This window comes from Lutra lutra, chromosome 4 (assembly GCF_902655055.1).
Source record: "Lutra lutra chromosome 4, mLutLut1.2, whole genome shotgun sequence".
NCBI classification, from domain to species: Eukaryota; Metazoa; Chordata; class Mammalia; order Carnivora; family Mustelidae; genus Lutra; species Lutra lutra.
This window is the reverse complement of record NC_062281.1, coordinates 190,489,186-190,510,072: the sequence shown is the minus strand read 5'-3', so window position 1 is coordinate 190,510,072 and position 20,887 is coordinate 190,489,186. Positions and strand designations below refer to the sequence as shown.

The window sequence follows — 20,887 nt, the reverse complement described above, 5'->3', positions numbered from 1 at the left end:
CACGTTTTAGATCTTGTATTTCTGGCATTCATAAAGACTCAGCAGGAGACCAGGAAACTGGCACCTCAGTGGCTGCGTGGCTTCAGCTGAGATTAATACTAACCCTTTCTGTATCAGGTATTGGGATGTGTTCAGAAGGGCATTGTGTTGTAGGGAAACGAAAATACTCATTTACCCTTCACGTTTTTGGCTGGGGTCTCTACAAACAAAGGACAGATTAATGAAAGAAAAGCACACAAATTTATTTAAAAGAAGTTTTATATGACTTTGGAGCCTTCATAAGGAAATAAGGACCCAAAGAAGTATTAAACCTGAGCATTTTTTGCTAGGTTTGATAAAGAGGGAAGAGTCTTGGGAAGCTATGAGGGACCTTGGGGGACGCATCAGGACCTGTTCGTTCAGAGGCTCTGAGTGCTCCTCGTCTTTGGAGATGAGGGTGCCCCCTCCTCCAGGCGCAGGGAGGCTCCTCTTGTGCTTGAGAGGTTCCGAGCCCTCCTGCAGATGCCATCGCTCAGTTTACTTCAGCCTAAAATCGTCAGTATGCCAAGATGCCACATTTCAGATGAGCGGGTTCTCAGCCCCATCAGTGCTCTGGGGAAGTTACAGTGAAACGAAACCAGTAAATGTCTTTGGTGGCTTTATTCTTTTGTAGGAGTGGCTGTCAGAAATAGTGTCTTGCATTTGGGGATGTTATTGTTACTCCTCTTTCTACACACACACACACACACACTTTCTCTCTCTCTCTCTCTCTCTCATTCCTAGGTATTTTTGTTAGGACTTAGGAGAATTTATGTATCTAGGGCTGATTTAATGTTAGACCTAGTCTCCATGAATTTTATTGAACATAATATTAAGAAAGGGAAAAAAAATCTCATTGTATTAGACTCTGCCTCCTACCCACAAAGGGCATCGTGTGCCTCTTGCTGTCCGTCCTAGACATAGCGTGTTACATCATAAGCTCTTCTCCGCTTTAACTGTGGGCTTTGTCTTAGGAATCGGAGAAGATCATTGCTGAGCTGAATGAGACCTGGGAAGAGAAGCTGCGTAAAACAGAAGCCATCAGAATGGAGAGGTCAGCAAGTTAAGCTCTCGGGGTATCTGCACATTTTCAGGGGAACTGGAATTCCTTTTATAGATGGAGAAGTTGTGCTCGCTTCGGCAGCACATATACTAATATAGATGGAGAAGTTGAGCTGGAAGTAAAAATGAAGGGCCCCTTTGCCAACGGCAGAAGAGAACAGAACTCAGTCTGCTCGGGGCCTTACCCCAGCAGAGCTTACATAGTCAGACATTCTCTAGAGAGTCCTGTGATCATTACCATACTGCATGATGTTCAGGGTCCATGTAAAATGGAAGATATCCAGGGATAGAGGAGTTTTTTGTTTTTCTTTTCTGGTTTTTTTTTTTGGGGGGGGCGGTAAATATTTTATTATTTTAGAGTGCGGGAGGGGCAGAGGGAGAGAGAAACCCAAGCAGGCTCCACACCCAGCATCGTGCCCAATGTGGGGCTTGATCCCATGACCCTAAGATATGACCTGAGTTGAAATTGAGAGTCAAGAGTTGGACACTGAACCACCTGAGCCACCCAGGTACCCTGGGATAGAGTTTTCACTTCGTAAAACAACTGCCTTAGACAAAGGCCCGAATAATGAAGCTCTCTGATGATTGTTTGTGAGTTGTGTTTTATAGAACCTCTTCGGTAAGAGGTGAAATAGTTTGAGTTGCAGACTTTTAAAATCCCTTTTCTACTTTTAACCTCTCAGTTCTCTACCCTGAAGGTGACTCTAACCTGAAATAATACTTCTCTTATTGTGATGAATATACATTGAAAAAAGGTCAGACCTGTCTTCCCCCTTCATGGAAGATGAGGTAGAAGTGAGTGCATGTATTGATGCACTGGATGCATCAAACGGTTAGAATATTCTTACTAGAGGGATCTTAAGCTAGAATATTCTAGAATCAATGTGATGTTGGGCTGGGGAGCATCACATTTGAGAAAAACACATTTATAGACAACCTTCACATATCGAAGCTACCATCTGATTGCTTTCTTAGATTTTGAAGAAAGGATTCTTTGAGTTAGATGTCTGGCCTTAAGGAATATCCCCGTCTTCCTTCTTGTATATTAATGGACATATTATTTATGAATGTCTGTCTGCCTCCAAAGTCAGATGAGACAAAGTTCTTACTTGAGCAAATACAACTTTACCTAACATGGGAACAGAACTTATTTTGAATGTGTGTTTCCCTTAAATTCTCATGAATGATGGGATAGACAGATATTTCACATTTGAATTATTAACACAGACAGTAGTGTTTGCTCTGCATGCTTTACTTTCCAGTTCATAAGGTTTATTTAATTGACATTTTGGTATTGGTATTCTGATGTGCTTGTTGTTTTTCTAGGGAGGCCTTGTTGGCTGAGATGGGAGTGGCCATTCGGGAAGATGGAGGAACACTGGGAGTTTTTTCACCTAAGAAGGTAGGAAACTTGTGAAACTCAACCCAGCAAAAGCCTTTCCTATTTGTCTTGGTCACTGAGGCACTTCTGGTCTTTTGGGGCTGGCCCCTCCTCCCTTCATTTTATCTTGAGATTTGGCTTAATTTCTGATTTCTTACTACAGTACAGGGGCAGCCTATTTCTCCAATGCCTATCATGTTTGCTGTTTACAAATAAAACCCAAGGCAGTAAATTTAACTTTTGGTCATGATTCAGTATGTTCACTCATCTGCATTGTTGCTTTCTCTTAAATTCCCGGCCTCTCACCTAGCATACCTGGCTTCAGTTTGGCTACTTTTTCTATGTAAATTTTCCCACAGATGCCAGCAGCCCTGATTTATAACTCTTTGGAAGCAATTTCAGCTATTCAGGTTTGTGTAGAAAAATACCACACAAGTTTGTTTCTGTAGTTGTGTTGCAGACGACCATTCTACTGAGTAAAGCAATTCCTGTCCTCACCCTTCTAGCCGCCTCTGCTCCTTTCTTAGCTTTTGTTTAAAAAAATGACTCCAGTAGTTACCCTCCCACTTATGTAATCTTAGTTGTTAGGTAGTAGATACCTACTTGTTAGGTAGTAGCTAATTAGAATAGTAAAGTCGGTTTTGTTTTTGGGGGGGTTTTTTGTTGTTTTTGTTTCATTTTGTTTTACTGAGTTGCTTCCTAGTTATTTGTAGATATTGGAAAGCTATTATCAAATTATTATTTCTGTTGATTTACAAAGCATATATATTCATGCCAGTAAAAAATAGTTCCTCATTTCAGATGACCCTGGCTTGGCTATCAGGGACTTACACATGTCCTGTGGGGTCTGAGGATGATCTCTCTAGCTTGGCATTGAATGGGCAGGGGTGTTTCCATTTTTGTTTTTATGTGATAGGAAATATTCCTGGTTTTTGTTAGGATTCTTTAGGTTTGGTTTTTCTGTCAAGGTCACATAACTTTTTTAAGGAATTCCATTGCTTATTTTCAACAAATACAAGAGTGTTTTAAAGACATTTTCGGTACATATTTTGAAACTGGAATAATAGTAACGGTAATTTGTGTGTCTGTACTGCCAACGGTTTATGATTTTAAGTTTAATAGTGTTTCCTTCAGTAAGATATTATTTATTGAGATACCATTCTTAGGATTGTAGAGGTTTTAGCAGTTACAGGTTTGATCAGGTTTGTGCCTTGTGTATACTAAAGAGATCTTACATCTTTGAGAGTTAAAGAACTATATAGAAAGTTTTTGTAACAACTTGTAAAACTATGGCATTTAACACAAGTCATAAATAATTTAAGTGTTGTGACATAAACAGCATGGAATTCCACACTGAGATCTCTGTTTCCAAAGTTTTTCTTGCTTTAATTTTATGCATCTTGTTTTAACTTTCTAGACTTCCTCAGGAAAGGAAGGAATACACCTCTGGCTACATCCAAATTCAGTTTTAGAACCTGTTTCTAATGTGTTAACTTGATTGTGGTAATCATTGCATGATGTGTATGTATACTAAATTGACACGTTCGACACCTTAAAAAAATCATGTTGTACAACCGAAATGTATACAATTTTATTTGTCAGTCATACCTCCATAAAACTGGGTCAGGGGGGAAACTTTAAAGGCAAGGGGAAGCAAAACCTGTTTGCAGGATTCCCTTTTTCTGAGGCCAGTGCCCTGATGGGCTTTAAAGAACACTGTCCACAGGGCCTTGACTTTCTCAAACCAGCAGAGGTCTTAAACTACAGAAGCAGATAATGATGTAGAGCTTTTTCTAATTTCTGTTTAATCATTTTTCTCATTCTCTGTTCTTAACCCTCTCATCTGATTCTTCTTTCATTTTTCCACATTCGCTGGCACTGTCTTGAGTAGATTTTGACCCCAAGACCATGTGACTTATTTTTGGATTCCAGTGGGGTATTTTCACCAAAGAAGGTTGGTTTTTCAAAAATTTTAGAAATATTAGAGTTAGATGAAGAGGATTTTTACAAGATGTGTGTATTGTTGAATGTCAGTAATTTTAATTTCTTCTTTAAGGTAAAGACTAATAAACTAAAGACAGTAACTGGGACCATGGAAGAAGTGATGAAAATTATAAAGGGAAATGCCAGGAGATGTGGGAGCACTTTTTTTTTTTTAAAGATTTACTTATTTTTAGGGGGAGGAGGGTCAGAGAGAGAAACAGAGAATCTCAAGCAGACTCCATCCCGAGCGCAGAGCCTGATGCGGGGCTTGATCCCACAACCCTGAAATCATGACCTGAGCCAAAACCAAGAGTCAGATGCTCAACTGACTGTGTCACCCAGTCACCCCTTTTTTTAAAGCACTTTTATGGGGGCTCCTGGGTGGTTCAGTGGGCTTCGGCTCAGGTCATGATCTCAGGATCCTGGGATGGAGACCCGCATTGGACTCCCTGCTTCCCAAGGAGTCTGCTTCTCCCTCTCCCTCCGCGCCTCTCCCCCTGCTTGTGCTCTCTTTCTGTCGCTCTCTCTTGTGCACGTCGCTCTCTCGCTCATAAAAAAATAAAGTCTTGAAAAAAAATTAAAGCATTTTTATAAAGTAAATGAAAAACTAACTATTTTTGGAGGTTGTAGGAAGGGAAAATAATTTTCCCTCTACCCTTTTGAGTTCTTGGCTGAGAGCCCTGTCATAAAAGGTTAATAAGAGAAAAACAAAAATAAGCTTATTAACGTGTTTGCCTCATGTATGTGTGGGAGCTACCCAAGAGAAAGTGAGTGACTCCCCACGATGGCTTAGAATTCAGACTTAAATGCTGTCCTAGTAGGGTAAGGGGAGTGGGGATTTGGCGTCTCAGGAGGGAATAAATGATTTTCAGGAAAGATGAAGGGGCTCTTGGGAGAATAGATGGGTGGTGTGATCCTTTGTGACAAAGTCTGAGTGCGGTGTCAACCTCTGGTCTCCTTTCCTGGGATACAAGTCCGTCCTCCCTGGTTGATGGACTCCCAAGGGGACATGACAGCTGAGGGCATTCAGGAGGACCTGTCTTGAGATGAGAGAGGGGGTTCTCAAAGAAAGCTTCTCCCTGCGTTTGCTGTTTTTCAGGGGACTTCAGCTCAAAATAATATGTCAAAGTGGCATATTTTGTTACCCTTCAAGATTTTTGTCCAGATAGTTAAAAATTATGATTAACCCATCCAGAGAATTGTCCTGTCCTTATTTTTCTTTTGTAATCTTCATGCTTCGACCTTATTCAGAATCGGCTCTTGTGCTTTATCCCTGAACTCATGTTTTAAATGGAATGTATTAGTGCAGTTTGAGAAGGCCTGAAGAGAAGTGTTTTCTCTTTGTAGTGGAATTGCAGCTAGGAACTAGGAATAAAAGACATCCCTCTTCTAGGGACTGTGGATAATCTGGGAAACCATTGCCCTCCTAGGTCACTGTTACTATCACCGCCTGCCCAGTGGTACTTGCTCCAAATTGATCATCTGTACCTTTTTTCAGACCCCACATCTTGTTAACCTCAATGAGGACCCACTAATGTCCGAATGCCTGCTTTATTACATCAAAGATGGAATTACAAGGTATATTTGTTTCTTTTGGTCACTTACTATTTTCTTTTCTCTTAATTGATGGAATAACTACAGGGAAGTTATTTGTTGAAAAATTTGTTGTAATGATTTGCTGTTTTTTGTGTCTGAAATAGTTACAAACTCTCTTGGCTTCCCAAATGATGTAAGTGCTTTAGCCATCTGAACCAGTTAACATGTAGTTTTCCCTAAAAACCCTAAGTAAAAATTTTTTCCCGTAACTTCTTATATGAATTCATTAGGGAGATTAGTTCACTCTTGTCTTTTTATAAAGCTGAGTGAGTTACATTGATGTATCCTTGCTCCTTGGTTTCTTATTCTAATGTAGGGAGGTTGATCATATGTGAAAATAAAATTTGCAGTTGAAAGCCTCTGATAAAAAGAAGCGATACCTTTTTTGTACATACCAAAGAATATTCTTTGGGAGAAAGGGGTTCATTGTTTTCAGTGCTTTTTGTGTCTGAATTTCCCTGGGAAACACTTTCCCTTGTGTTCAGGGTTGGCCAAGCAGATGCTGAGCGGCGCCAGGACATCGTGCTGAGTGGGGCTCACATTCAGGAAGAGCATTGTATCTTCCGGAGCGAGAGAAACAACAGTGGGGATGGTGAGAGTTCCTGGCGTAGCTTTTCCAACAACCTTTTCATTCTATATTACTAGAAATCCCCAGGGCTTGCTATTCCCTGTCTCTCTCAGTGATACTTTCTTGTACAATCTAATATTTGAAAATGGAGAAACCTGGCCTGCTTACAGATTCAGGGAGGGACGTAGCTATTTTACATGAAAATAGCCTGGACTAAAGGAGCCCTTTTGTAACTGCCAAGAACTGAGGGGGACATAGGCAATTAGGCTTGGTCTTGAATGTTAATTATTTAATACACAAGTAAGAAAGGAACAAATATCCTGGGTAGTGGGAGATTTGAAGGACCTCTGATCTTAACCCAGAACTTATTTTTATCTAAAAGGGAAGAAAAAGTCAATCTTGATTTTTGTCTGGGTTACTAACAAAATAATAATCTAATAGTATTTTTATACTATAGGACTCATTCCTTTAATCAGAATGTTAGTTGCTTTTGATTTTACATTTCTGGTTAGTACCTATATCTTAGACTTAGGATTTCTAATGGTTTTCAGTTTTATGGACTGAACTGTCAGATATCACCAAAACTAGCATTTCCCATCTTCTTCTGAGGTTTGTCAAATTCATTTAAATGTTTCTCTTAGCCACGCCCCTGGTTTTGATATCCTAAAATGAACTACTGTGTAGATGCTCTGCCACTTGGTTGGTTGCACAAATGTATTCCCCGGACCCGGCATCTTCATAGTCATCTTCTTTCCACTGCTTTATTCCACTGTCTTGTGGTGCTAATACTGGTTTGTTCTTTTTAGTTATTGTGACCCTAGAGCCCTGTGAACGCTCAGAAACCTATGTCAATGGCAAGAGGGTGGCCCAGCCTGTTCAGCTACGCTCAGGTGAGCCTGGAAAAGTTGTTTTGTTTTTTTTAAGTGCTTTGCTTTCTCCTCTTCTTCTTTTTTTTAAAGATTTTATTCATTTGTTTGAGAGAGAGTGCACACAAGTGTGGGGAGGGGCAGAGGGAGAGGGAGAATGTGGACTCCCTGCTGAGCAGGGAGCCCCCCACATGGGGCTCCATCTTTGGACCCTGAGATCATGACCTGAGCCGAAATGAAGAGTTGGACACTTTGACCAACTGAGCCACCCAGGCGCCTCTGAGACCGGGAAACATTTGAAGTCTGTGTGAGCAACTCTTGAATTTTTGACCCTTTGTTTAAAGACTCAAGTATAATAGCATTAGGATTTCTGTTCTTATAAAACTCCAAAGGCTGTCTTATTGCCTTAGGGAAAGGGAGGGAGAGTGAGGTTTTTAACCTAGATGGGTATACATTTAAAAAATGGCTTCTTAACTCTGTTTCTGTTCTGTGGTAGGAAACCGTATCATCATGGGTAAAAACCATGTGTTTCGTTTCAACCACCCGGAGCAAGCACGGGCAGAGCGGGAGAAGACTCCTTCTGCTGAGACCCCCTCTGAGCCTGTGGACTGGACGTTTGCCCAGAGAGAACTTCTGGAAAAACAAGGGATTGATATGAAGCAGGAGATGGAGAAAAGGTAATGCAAAATATGATGTGGCCCCATGACTGTCACCTCTTTAGAACGTACAGTGGATAGCCCTCATCGAACAGGCCAGTGATTTCACAATTTATTCCTTCCTCTCTTGTTTTTTTTTTTCCTTCTAGACTACAGGAGATGGAGATCCTATACAAAAAGGAGAAAGAAGAAGCAGATCTTCTCTTGGAGCAGCAGAGACTGGTAGGAGTCCATCCCGAATCCTCTGTTAGGAAAAGGGCAGCTTGCTGTCATCCCTTCCCTGTTCCACAGATGAGCACCCGCCCAGCTGCTTGTCCAGCTCTCACTGATGCCATATGCTGTTCTCTCATTTCCTTAATGGAGAATGAACTTTCATCTCCTGATAGCCTTAGTCTGAAGAAGTGTCCATAGAGGTACAGTTTCGTGCCTTTTATGTCTTCAAGTTAAATCTTTAGTTCTAGCAAAACCAAGTGCTTTCTGCGGAACTAGTGGGAGCTTCTCTGGTAGGCTCTGCCTCTTGATCGTGGTTTCCGAGTATGCGTCAGTGGCGATTCTTTTAATGATGGTTATATTGAATATTGAATTTGGCGGGTGTTTGCCTTGGTTTTGTTTCTGATCACCTGATAGTACTAATTCTCTGCTCTTGGGCTGACTTGGGGATTGTTCTTGTGCTGGGCAGAATTTTTTTTTTTTCTTTTTCTTTTTTTAGTTAAACTGTGTCTAAAAGTGTTGCTGCACAGTTGCATGTGTTAATCCTTTTCTGTTTCCCTGCATGGAGTCTGAATTCTCAATAAGGGTCTCCGTGGCGTGTGGGATGACAGGGGAAACAGGGACTACACAGTCAGCTCAGTCAGGAGAAGGAAGCCTGGTTTCTCCAGGCAGGGAGAGATTTGGGTGAGCAGCTGAAAAGTTGTTTAAGGTTGCAGCTTATAATGCTAATGGGTTTATTTAGCATATTATGATCTGCATTGCTTCTCCAAGTTTGATAGAAACTGAATCTCATGAATAAATAAGTTGACCCACTAGTTAGATTATCATTTTTAAAGCTTTCCAGCTTTGGTTAACAAAGCCCTGGTCATAAAAAGCTTCTTCTTGGCATTCATTTGATAGGTAAGAGAAAGATACGATAAACCTTTGGGTACTGTGGATACAATTTAGGATTTTTTTAAGATTCACAGACTTCTTCTAAGATGAAGAGAAAGCTGGGATACTGGTTTCTTCCCTTAACATAAAACATAGCCTCTAAAATACTGTGTGTAAACTGCAGCCTTCTGGTCATGCTCTGCTTTGGGGAAGAAAGGCTGGTGCTAAATAGGCCAGAAATACCAAGGGCTCGAGCAAAAGCAGGCTTTTCCCAAGGCTAGTCATTTCTTAGGCCTGGCAGTGTGTTAAAGTTAGTTTGTTATCTTGGAAACTATAGTGAAGTCCAGGAAAGAATAAATCAGGTCTGGGGGGCAAGATAGTAGCAGTGTTCAGATCCCTTTATGAGGCCTAGTTGACATTCAGTTTTTAATGAAAACAGAGGGATTTGACTACAGTGTGATAGGAACTTGAAAGGTTTGTGACACATGAGGAGCCTTTTATCTTAATAATGTATAATCTAATAACATGCCTCTGATGGTCTGTGAGAGATCACATGAGGACAGGTATCATTGAGCTGTATGTATCATTAACAGTAGTGCCTTGTGTTTGTATAGTGCTTTATAATTTACAGGGAGCTTTAACATCCAGCATTTTGGGGGCGGTTCCCAAAATAGCCTTCCTTGATAGGTGTGTATATAAATAAAATGAGTAATATTACCTCCAACTTATAGTTGAGGAAACCAAGGAAAAAACATGCTGTCTTGCTCACTGTTAAAACACCTGTTAAGTCATGGGGTCTGAAGCTTAATCTTGGGGCTTCTGAATTGCTTCCATGTTCCTTCTGTTCAGTAAGAGCAGTGCTTCTTCACCAGTAGGAGTCCTAGTAAAATGCACATGCTGATTCAGTAGGTCTGGGGTGGGACCTGAGAGACTTGGTTGCTAACAAGCTCCCAGGTGATACCAATGCTGCTGATCCAAGATCACCCTTTGAGTTCACCAGGTGAGATAGAATGATGACGGCTGGTGCTCTCCATAAGCAAGCACTGATGATCATTCTTTGCTCTGAAATAAAGATGATGACCATCAAATAAAGAGAAAGTACATGTCTCTAAGACATACTTAGTTTCCAGGGGACATATTTAGTCTGCAAGATCAGGTTGGGGCTGTCCTGTGTTCTGTGTATCTAAAAGCAAGCTAGGATTTCAAGAGCAGTTACTTAAAGCAAGGAGGTTGCTTTTCTCCCCTGAGTCCAACTGTGTATTCCACTCAGATTTCTTGTCCTCCAGAGGAATTGATTTCTAATGCCTTAGCCTGAGGAATATCTAGCAGTAACAATACTGAATGGAAAATGTATTTTTATGACCCTTTATTGGTCAACCAACAGATACATTTTGAATGCACCCTATGGATAAACACTGAGAGGATACAAGAATAATCATTCAGTAAATATGTGTTTAATATTATATGTAATCATTTTTGCATAATGACAACATTAAATAATGGAATTCGTTTTTTGAGTTTTCTATTATGGTAGTTCCCCAAATGCGTCATATTATTGCACTGCTGAACGTTCTCTTCTAGTTACTGCTCTGTTACACACTTGGTCTTCTCTGTGCTTGCTTTCTCACCTATCTTTTTTTTTTTTTTTTTTAAGATTTTATTTATTTATTTGACAGACAGAAATCACAAGTAGGCAGAGAGGCAGGCAGAGAGAGAGGGGGAAGCAGGCTCCCTGCTGAGCAGAGCGCCCGACGCGGGGCTCGATCCCAGGACCCTGAGATCAGGACCTGAGCCGAAGGCAGAGGCTTTAACCCACTGAGCCACCCCGGCGCCTCACCTATCTTTTAGGTCTCTTCTTTCTTCTTTCTGCACAAGCTTCTTGTAGAGTCTCTTCAGGAGGCTTTCGCATTGGGAATTCATGAAAACGGAAGCATCATTTAGTGACACGAATTGGCCAGACCTGAGTAGTTTTTCCAGCCTTGTAATAAGTGAATCTAAATATCTTTACATCTTTTTTGACATGAGAGAAGTGTACATCTTGGCACATAAACTTTGCATACAGAATTTTTAGTATTATGGTCAGTGTGTGATATGGGGCCATAAGGAGAACATATTCTACAAAGACAATATGGTAGTATTTTATTTTATCTTATTTTATTGGGAGGGGCTTGGGGGGGGGTCATAGAGGGAGAGAGAGACAGTCTTAAGCAGGCTCCACGCCCAGCACAGAGCCCGATGTGGGGCTTGATCTCACAGTCCTGAGATCACAGCCTGAGCCAAAATCAAGATTGGATGCTTATCTGACTGAGCCACCCAGTCGCCCCCAATGTGACAGTATTTTTAAAAGAATGAAGTTACGGCCATTTAATTTGAGATCTTTTGGATTTATGTAGACTTTCCTATTTATTTATATTTTATTTTAGAGTTTAAAGACCTAATCTCTGTCTCCCAAGTGTGATATGAAAGGAGTGATTGGAGTATTTGTTATTTTTTAGATTAAGTAGGATTCATTTTATCCTTGAGCAATCTTAAAAGGAAAAGGAAAGAAGGTGGGGTGGGAATAGAGTGATAGTTGTCAGTTATGTGAGAATAGTCAGTATATTATGTTCTATAAAACTTAGTTTATACATACTGGTAATAAGATCTTTGGTAGGAGTCAGGCACATTTTTTTCTCTAATGTTTATTAATGTCCTCTTTTATCACTTCAGATTAGACATTCTGAGGTTTAAACTAAAAATGAAAAGAAAATAGTGTAAAGTCTAAATTTAACTCTGCTATTTGTTAAATTTTCAGCTAGAAAGGGCTATTTAATGGGTTTAGTACCCATTTACAGGCCAATAAAAATAATACAGATCAGCACCTCCAAATTCAGGGACCAGATTATTGTCCTTACTGTTAAACATTATTTTTTGGGAAATAATTGTACATAGAAAATAACTGTACATAGGACTCTTTGGCCTAGAAAGCAAGATTCTATTTTACTAGAGATAATTTTGGTAATCACAGCCAAGTAAAAGAGAGTATTAAGATTTTTTTCCTAACTAGACTATCCTGAACTACTCTTCTAGGGAATAGTTTCTTTTCCAAGGAACTTTTATTTCCTGAATTGAAATTCTTCCTTAAGCCTTCCTTAATTCCGTAGGGAATTCTAAATCTAACATTGTTTTTGTGTAGATCCAACATAGCTTTCATGTTATAAAGATGTGCTTGTATTATTTAAGAACAATTGATTATTATCCAGATAGCCCTTGAAGACCAGTTAGTTGGGCAGGCAGGTGCTCTTTTGCTTCTTAGTTTGTTTTTAAGATTTTATGTACTTATCTGAGACAGAGACCAAGAGAGTGCGGCAGAGGGAGAGGAGAAAGCAGACTGCCTGCTAAGCAGGGAGCCTGACTCAGGGCTCAATCCCAGAAGGTAGATGCTTAATCGACTGAGCCACCCAGGCACTCCTGGGCCGAGGTTTTACTTGGGCCTGTAACAAAAGTAAAAAAAAAAAAAGCAGCCTGACCGCCCAACTAACGTTTTTGATAAAGAGGTAAAGTGCAAACATAGCCAAAAAGACAGAATTAGAGACAGCATTTTAAAGTGGATCTGAGTTTTATGTGCTGATAGAGTTGTCACTTAAAGTGATACTCCTCAAATTGGTAGAAAACCGTGGGTTTTCATAGATTAAAAAAACATATTTATTAGGTCATATTTATTAAAATATTTCTTGGGGAATTTTAAACGATGTTTAAGAAAAGTGTATTTGCCTAGTTTAATTTATGTTCTGAAAACTTCTTAAAATTTTGGAAGTGAAGTGTGTATTGGTTTAAGTGTGTGAAATTAAAACAGCAGACCCACCGTAAGGACCCTTTTTTTATGCTTCCTTGTTCTCTAGATAACAAACGTTACTTTTATCAATGTAGCACATTGATTTAAGGTGACGAGAATAGTAAATCCGGTATATGCTCGTGGAAGGACTAGTTTCAAAACTCACTTGTCTTCTAGAAAAAACAGTTTGGTTGATAAGAACCCCGTGTGGTCTGCTAATAGGGATTCATTTTAACAACATCCCTGTTGACTGCTCCTTTCTCTACCTTCTCCTCTTCTAACTTTTTTCTAGGGCTGCTCTTTTTAGTAAAGCTAAACAAAACGTGGCATCCTACAGCCTTACTAACCTTTGTTAATCCGCCTGCTCGTCACATCTTGTATGGCATCTGTGCTCACTCATGGGGGAAAGAGTTTCTGGAAGAAGCAACAGCAATAACCAAGGCAAATGTGGGGACATGGCTGCATGGGGTGTTAGCATGTGTGGGACGTAGGTTTTACTGCATTTCCGCAGGTGTTACTTCACAGCATTTTGTTAATAACGTCACGTGACCTTAGAGGGAACTGTCACTGTATCAATCCTCCTAAGAAATTGGATTGCACTTTTCATCACTTAAGCCAGAAAGTGAGAATTCGCATTAGTGTTACTAAACAAGCAAATCTTAATATTAATGACCTATATATACATAAGCCTTAATAAACTTACACACCACTTAGGGGGTTTTTTATTTTATCTTTTTTTTTAAATTAATTTATTTATTTTTTGGTTTTGGTTTTAAATTTGGTTAAGGCTTTTTTGCTTGTTTTTTCTTCAGTTTGATTTTCCTTTTTTACATTTTAATTTTGGTTATTTCGGGGCCATTTTTTGATTTTCTTTTTCCAAAGGACGCGGATTCTGATAGCGGGGACGATTCTGACAAGAGGTCCTGTGAAGAGAGCTGGAAACTGATTACTTCTCTGAGAGAAAAGCTACCTCCCAGCAAGCTGCAAACCATTGTTAAAAAATGTGGCCTCCCTAGCAGTGGGAAGAAACGAGAGCCAATTAAAATGTATCAAATCCCCCAAAGAAGGCGCCTGAGTAAAGATTCCAAGTGGGTCACCATCTCAGATCTTAAGATTCAGGCCGTAAAAGAGATATGCTATGAGGTTGCGCTCAACGATTTTAGGCACAGTCGGCAGGAGATTGAAGCCTTGGCCATTGTTAAGATGAAAGAGCTTTGTGCCATGTATGGGAAGAAAGATCCCAATGAGCGGGACTCCTGGAGGGCAGTGGCCAGGGATGTCTGGGACACTGTTGGTGTAGGGGATGAGAAGATCGAAGACGTGATGGCCAGCGGTAAAGGCGGAACTGACGTAGATGACCTCAAGGTTCATATTGACAAGCTGGAAGATATTTTGCAAGAAGTAAAAAAGCAAAATAACATGAAAGATGAGGAAATAAAAGTCCTAAGAAACAAAATGCTCAAAATGGAGAAAGTCTTGCCACTGATTGGATCTCAGGAACAAAAAAGCCAAGGAAACCATAGAGCAAAGGAACCTGTTGGTGCTGGCGTCAGTGGCAAGTCTGAAAATGACGGAAGCAGAGGGGACAGTGGAGAACTTGGGAAAGAAGAGCGCGTGTCCCAGCTGATGAATGGGGATCCAGCTTTCAGACGCGGACGTCTACGTTGGATGAGGCAAGAGCAAATCCGCTTTAAGAATCTGCAACAGCAGGAGATAGCAAAGCAGCTGCGTAGGCAGAATGTACCTCACAGGTTCATCCCTCCTGAGAACCGCAAGCCCCGATTCCCCTTTAAGAGCAACCCCAAGCACAGAAACTCTTGGAGCCCTGGGACGCATATCATCATAACAGAAGATGAGGTCATAGAGCTTAGAATCCCAAAAGAGGAAGACGGAAGAAAAGGAAGTAAAGAGGAGAGCCAAGAAAAGGGGGGTAGAGCAACTTCTAAGGATCCCCAGTTACCGTGGGGCTCTCAGGGAGCGCGAAGTCAAGATCACATCCAAGTTAGCAAGCAGCATATTAACACCCAGCAACAGCCACCTCAGTTACGCTGGAGAAGCAATTCTCTCAATAACGGCCAACCGAAAAGTACGCGCTGCCCCGCATCTGCCTCCTCGGAATCGTTAAATTCCCACAGTGGTCACCCCGCTGCCGATCTGCAGACTTTCCAGGCGAAGCGTCATATTCACCAGCACCGTCAGTCTTACTGTAATTATAGCACTGGAGGTCAGTTAGAGGGCAATGCAGCCAGTTCCTTCCAGAAGCAGACGGACAAGCCCAGCCACTGTAGCCAGTTTGTGACACCTCCAAGGATGAGGCGCCAGTTTTCGGCACCCAATCTCAAAGCTGGTCGAGAAACCACAGTGTAAATGACTGGACAAACTTGGAATCTTGGGGGAGGAAACAGGCAACGTTAGCTCATGATTTGAGTTGGTTCTAGCCTTGGCCTTGAGTTCCTACTCTTTATGTTATGGTTTTCTTGTTGCGTTCCTACAAATCCTAACTGATTTTAATATTGTTAAAACATAAAACACTGGTAGACATTTCAACACCTCCCTTTTGTTTGTACATGCCATAAATGGGCAGTTTCTGGAATTTTGGACAAAACACTGAGACCTCCCTTATTTTTCTGAGACTTTCCTCCGTTCTTGGTGCCTAGATAATACACTTACTTACACAGACTGGTCTTGTTTTGGTGTAAGTTTGTTATGTTTTTATAATGCCTGTAAACTGATCTGATATCCAGAAAGCCCTGCCTCTTGGTTTATGCGGACATTCAAAAGGGGAATTTGATACACAGAATTAAGTGTCTGTTATTTCCCCACAAATGTTAGACATTAGTTGAATAACACTCAACTTTGTGGACACAGCTTTGGATTTCTCATCCATGTCTGTTCCTGTCTTTAAATATAATTGGAATTTTCATAAGCCAAACTGAATGTCTTCGGACATAGTTTATAGTATACAACTTTGCATCCTTCCGTAGAACTTCCCCGTCTTCTTCATATTTTACATATAGAACTGATGCTGTAGGTTTGTTTGTGTTTTTCTTTTGAATGTATCAGTATTTGTATGAAATTTGTCATAATACTGAAATCTTTACATTGGCACCATTTCTGGATTTGTTTGTAGTTTGCTTTTTGAAGTTTAACATATCATTTCTCATATACGCAGACACGCACGCACGCGCACACATACACGTACACACTCACACTCTGAACCATTCACCAAATCATGCCAACAGAAATGCCAACAAAACACTTGTATGGCACTTTGAGCAGCGTGTTTAAGTTCACAGGGAGGTTATTTGGTGGAGAGGGAAGAGGTGGGCCGGGGAGAAGGCCACAGCATATGGCTCTGTGCTGTTCATTCTCAGTAGATGAGGAGATCATGAAATAAGTTAACTTTGGTTGAGATGATGTATAATAAACTATTCTTTGCATAACAGTAGTAATGCTCACAGATGCTCAAGCAAGGAGAGAAGTCCTGATGAACGTTTATTGTATCAATACCTCATTTTACCATGTTGTGGTCTCAGTTTGCCTCACTGGAGAATCCACTAAAAAAGATGGATATTGATGGGAAGAAAAGAATGGTTTTCTACATCCTTCCTCATCTCTTGAACTTACCAGCAACTTAATTTTAAGAGGCAGCGCAAAGAGCCAGAGATGTCTGTGCTACTGCCCGACTTCGTGGTGACGACTCCTCTAAGTCACAGAGTCCCCTGCCCAGCCCTTGCCTTCCAGACGATGTGGAATTGCAGTCAGCAGAGCAAGTAGCATTCAAGGAAGCCTTAAAGATTGTGATTATATGGTTTTCTTTTCCTTTGCGTGTGGGCTCTATGCCTTATTAGAACACATTATTTTTAATCATAGCATTTTTTTTATTTTTATTTTTTTGCTTCTAAGAAAATGCTTTCTTAATGCACAGAAAGTTGCTTCTGATTAACTTTGGGGATACTTTTGCTTTCATAGCTAGAACGGTTCTAGTCTTTAGCTGAAGTTTTATGGCAGATTAGACAGATTAGGCAGATGGGGAATGATGGTTGTAGTGCGTGGACTTAATTGAGACAATCTCCTATACCGTGTAGTCTGAATGATCTCACTACGCTACTTCAGATCAGTCACTTCAGTGCATCTTGTATAAGCCCCAGTTGCTCTTTAGGATTCCTAGAAACATATATTACTTGTTCCTTTCTTGCAAAAAATTCATTTTCCATGACAGGTTTCCCCTGCTATCTGAAGGTAGAGTGTTTCTGTGAAACCTCTCATGAGCTGAACATGGTGTAAAGTGAAGAAGCCATTGCCATTAATTTAAATGGAAAACATTTTTGAGCATTCCCAGACTCAAAAAAATAACCTCTCTTAGGCTTTTCTGATGCCTTATGACACATCTTGCTGGCGGGCGCGCAAAATGAATGGCGAGAAAGCACAGATGCTCACAGACACATTGCAGAGCTCTGGCGCCTAGACCTGAGCTCCGGTGTGTGTTTCCCGGGAAGAGAGCTCGGTGCGGCCATTAGCTGCTTGGGATGTGCGTTGCTACCTCTAAACTAGCTCGTGCAAAACAAACACACTAAATGCAGTTTATCATAAAAGCGAAAATCCTCTTTGAGTTTCCTTCAGTTAGCAAAAACAGGTACTAACATAGGTCTCTCGAAGAAGCGGAGTGGCCTAACACACACTTTTGAAATGCAGGTTATACCTGTTTTAATATTAGTAATAATTGACTCAGCTTTCACCTGTGTACCAAAGGTGGGCTCTCATTTCCCTAACTTGAAATACCATAGGATGGTTCCATACATTTTCGTTTTTATGGTGGCCTTTTAATCTTATTATGAACAGGTGCCTCCCTTTCCCACTAAACAGTGGGAGTACATTTCTACTGGAGATCAGGTGACGTTAGAGAATGAAGAGTAATACAGCATTTTCATTTACAAACGTGGGTTGTGGTCAGCACGTGCCCACACTGATACTCCAAAGGATTAGGTTTGTGTTTGTGCTTCATCTGCTGATCTAGGTGCCCTCGAATTGCTAAAATGTTTAGATTTCTAAAAGAGCCCTTAATTTCACATGACCAGAAAGGAAAGAACCAAGGTTGGATTGATTACCACATATGTGCCCTCCTGCATTTCAGACCAGAGGCTTGTCTTAGAAAGTAACTTTGAGTGAATAAAATGACTTCATTGGCTTTTTTACTAAATAAGCTACTAGTGCCATGCTTTCGTCAGACACTGGCATAGCTTATATTGCTTTGTTTTTAAATTTGACAGGATCTCTCCCTAAGCCTAAATGCTACATGGCCAAAGAGAAAAGGTCATCAGTAAACCGTTACTGTATTATTGAAGTATTCATAGCTATTATCATAGAAAAAATGGGGAAATTGTGCTACTGAAATTACCTAGTGGTCTGAAAATCATGGAAATGTGAAGGAGTGCTAATTACTTAGTATAATTTGTACACCACAGTGGTATTCCCTGAAGAGTTAGAGACATTCTGTTCATCCAGTAAGTCTAAACCGGAAGGCTTTTCCTTCATTTTTGCCTCTAATTCTTTCTAGCCCTTCAGATTGTTTTCTCCATTCACTGGATATGCAATGAAAGGGGATCGTTTATTCCATTGAAGTGACTTGAAGTGACCTCTTATGCTTTAGGTGCAGGTTGATGCCGAAACTAAACACAACACAGCCCAGAGTTTGCCACACTGATGTCTGCATTAAAGGGTGTCAGACTACCGGAAGTTACGTAGCTTTGCTCTGGTCAGCTGCTGTACTCCTGTGCCTGACTAGTTCTTTGTAGACTTGCCTTAATGCTTGTTCAAAAGCCTGGGAGGAAGGGAAGCTGCCATGTCCTGGTGTGAAATGTCCCGTAGTGAAGACACCTTCTCGGGTGCAGTGTAGAGCGAGCATTTTCCTAAACTGTTAGAGCCAGAGTCTGCATTCTGAGCAGTTTTCGTAATTGTCCAGTTCATGTCATCTTTCCAAGATTTCAAAATCTGCTCTAGCTACTTCGTTTGAACCACTCTAGGTTGTGAAATGTATTGGTTTCCTGCCATCATTACTGTAAAAAGAAGTTTTGAGTCTTGTTAATGAACTATGGATTTCTCCCCCATTTCTAAAATGAAATGCTTGAAGATTGTCTTTGAGTGTAAGATCTACCTTTTCAGAAAGGGAGAGTTAGTTTGTAATGTTAGAAAATAAAGTCCTTGTTCAATAAAAGTTGAAACCATCTTTTAAGAGTGTGATTTCTCTCTGATGTGGGAAGAAGGAAAAGTGAAAGAGGGTGGTGCTAATTAAGTCTGATCTTGACTTTTGGAAGATGGTTGCAAACCACATCTTTTTTTAAATGTATTTCTGCATGAATTTGATTGATTTAAAGATTTTGCTTCTGTTCCCTTTTCTTTTTATCAAAATTCTATCTTAAATGGTATGTTTGACCCCTACTTTTTGCCACATTTTATTTAAATAAAAACTTGTCTAGTGTAAGTTGAGTTTACCTTAACTGTGTTTTCAGTCTTTTTACCATAAAATCTGAAAGTTTTTACAATGAAATAGTATGGTTCCCTTCATATGGATAGAAACTGAATTTCTACAGAGCTTTCAGCTACTCCGTTTAGCTTCTCTTTTTCCCCTTAATTGCTGCTCTTCTCCACCCAGAGTATTCGTGGTGGGCTAGAGGTGATGTGGGATAAAGCAGAAGAGTTTTCTGGAGTGGGCCATCAGCCTTAACGATCATTTTCACGTGACATTTTTTATATTGAAAAATGGCGTAGTCCTGTATTAACGGAGTAGAGTACTAAATCTACATGACTCTCTTTTTCCCCCTGTGCGTTTAGGATATGAAATTTGGAACTTGAGAAAAATGTTACACTTGGATTGGTCTGCTGCAGGCCTCATACTCTGTCCCTCAGGGTGCTTTGTATTTCTCTGCTTTTGGAGAAACTGGTGGAAAAGTTGCCAAGACCTGACCATTTCGAGGGTGACACAGATGATTCCAGTGTAGTATGAGGTGTGCAGTGATAGTCGTGTACACAGGGGGAGAGTTGGGAAACGTATTTGAAGGGGGAGGCCCTGAGCCCGGAGCAGAGTCCCGGAGCTCAACTGGGAATTTATCCAAGTGATGAATGGTGGGCTGAGAGAGGAAGCATGTCAGGTCCAGCGAACTGTGAGTGCCTGCGAGTAACCCAGTAACCAAGGTGGTCAGAGCAGCCGCTGTGTGCCAGCGAGACGTAACAGACGAGGAGGACCGGGGGTGCCAGGGCCGCATCATGGCATGCTAAGGAGTTGGGATTTTATCCTGAGTGTGTTGGGAAAATACTAGATGATTTTATACAGGGTGGGGGGATTTTTATAAATGGTTAAAGTTTCGGTGGGAAGGAGGCAAACTCAGAGCCCAGTGACCCAGTTGAGAAATTGCTGTTTGGACTAAATGAGCGACAATACTTTCCCAAGCATGGACAAAGGAGAAAAGGAAAGACTCTGATCAGAGTCAGATTGTGGGTGGAATAAAAACCCCGTGTGTATGACCTGAAAAGTGATGAATGTTCTCACGTGGATCGTGGTTGGAAAATAAGTGAGACCAAGATGGCACTAGGGCACTGGGAGAAAAGAGGGGGCGCTGCCACGTAAGAATAGGTGCGGTGGGATCCCAGGAGGGAGAGGTCTGAGGCCGCACCCGACGGTGCTGGGGCCGCAGGTGGGGAGCAAAGTTAGGGGTTGACAAGAACCGGGCGTGGATACCTCCCTCCCGGCTGTTGCTTGCTAATTGTAACATGCCATTAAAAGAGGAAGGCAGTATTAGCAAAAGGAGCCAAGTCTCTAATGTCAAAAACAGACCTAACCAGAAACCCCGGAATGATGACATT

The 20,887-nt window shown here is 40.9% G+C and overlaps 1 protein-coding gene across 13 annotated transcripts in view; it reads left to right on the top strand.

Moving 5' to 3' along the window:
• Positions 1–20,887, top strand: part of KIF1B (kinesin family member 1B) — a 147,329-nt gene that overhangs the window by 71,506 nt on the left and 54,936 nt on the right. For 12 of the 13 annotated variants that reach the window (XM_047723792.1, XM_047723790.1, XM_047723794.1 and 9 more), the window contains 7 exons: positions 993–1,072; positions 2,407–2,482; positions 5,943–6,022; positions 6,526–6,632; positions 7,415–7,498; positions 7,971–8,151; positions 8,280–8,352. In XM_047723792.1, the coding sequence (XP_047579748.1) occupies positions 993–1,072; positions 2,407–2,482; positions 5,943–6,022; positions 6,526–6,632; positions 7,415–7,498; positions 7,971–8,151; positions 8,280–8,352 (681 nt within the window). Of the gene's footprint in view, positions 1–992; positions 1,073–2,406; positions 2,483–5,942; positions 6,023–6,525; positions 6,633–7,414; positions 7,499–7,970; positions 8,152–8,279; positions 8,353–13,909; positions 19,514–20,887 lie in introns of those variants that run through there. The other variant, XM_047723801.1, reaches the window with a different exon arrangement.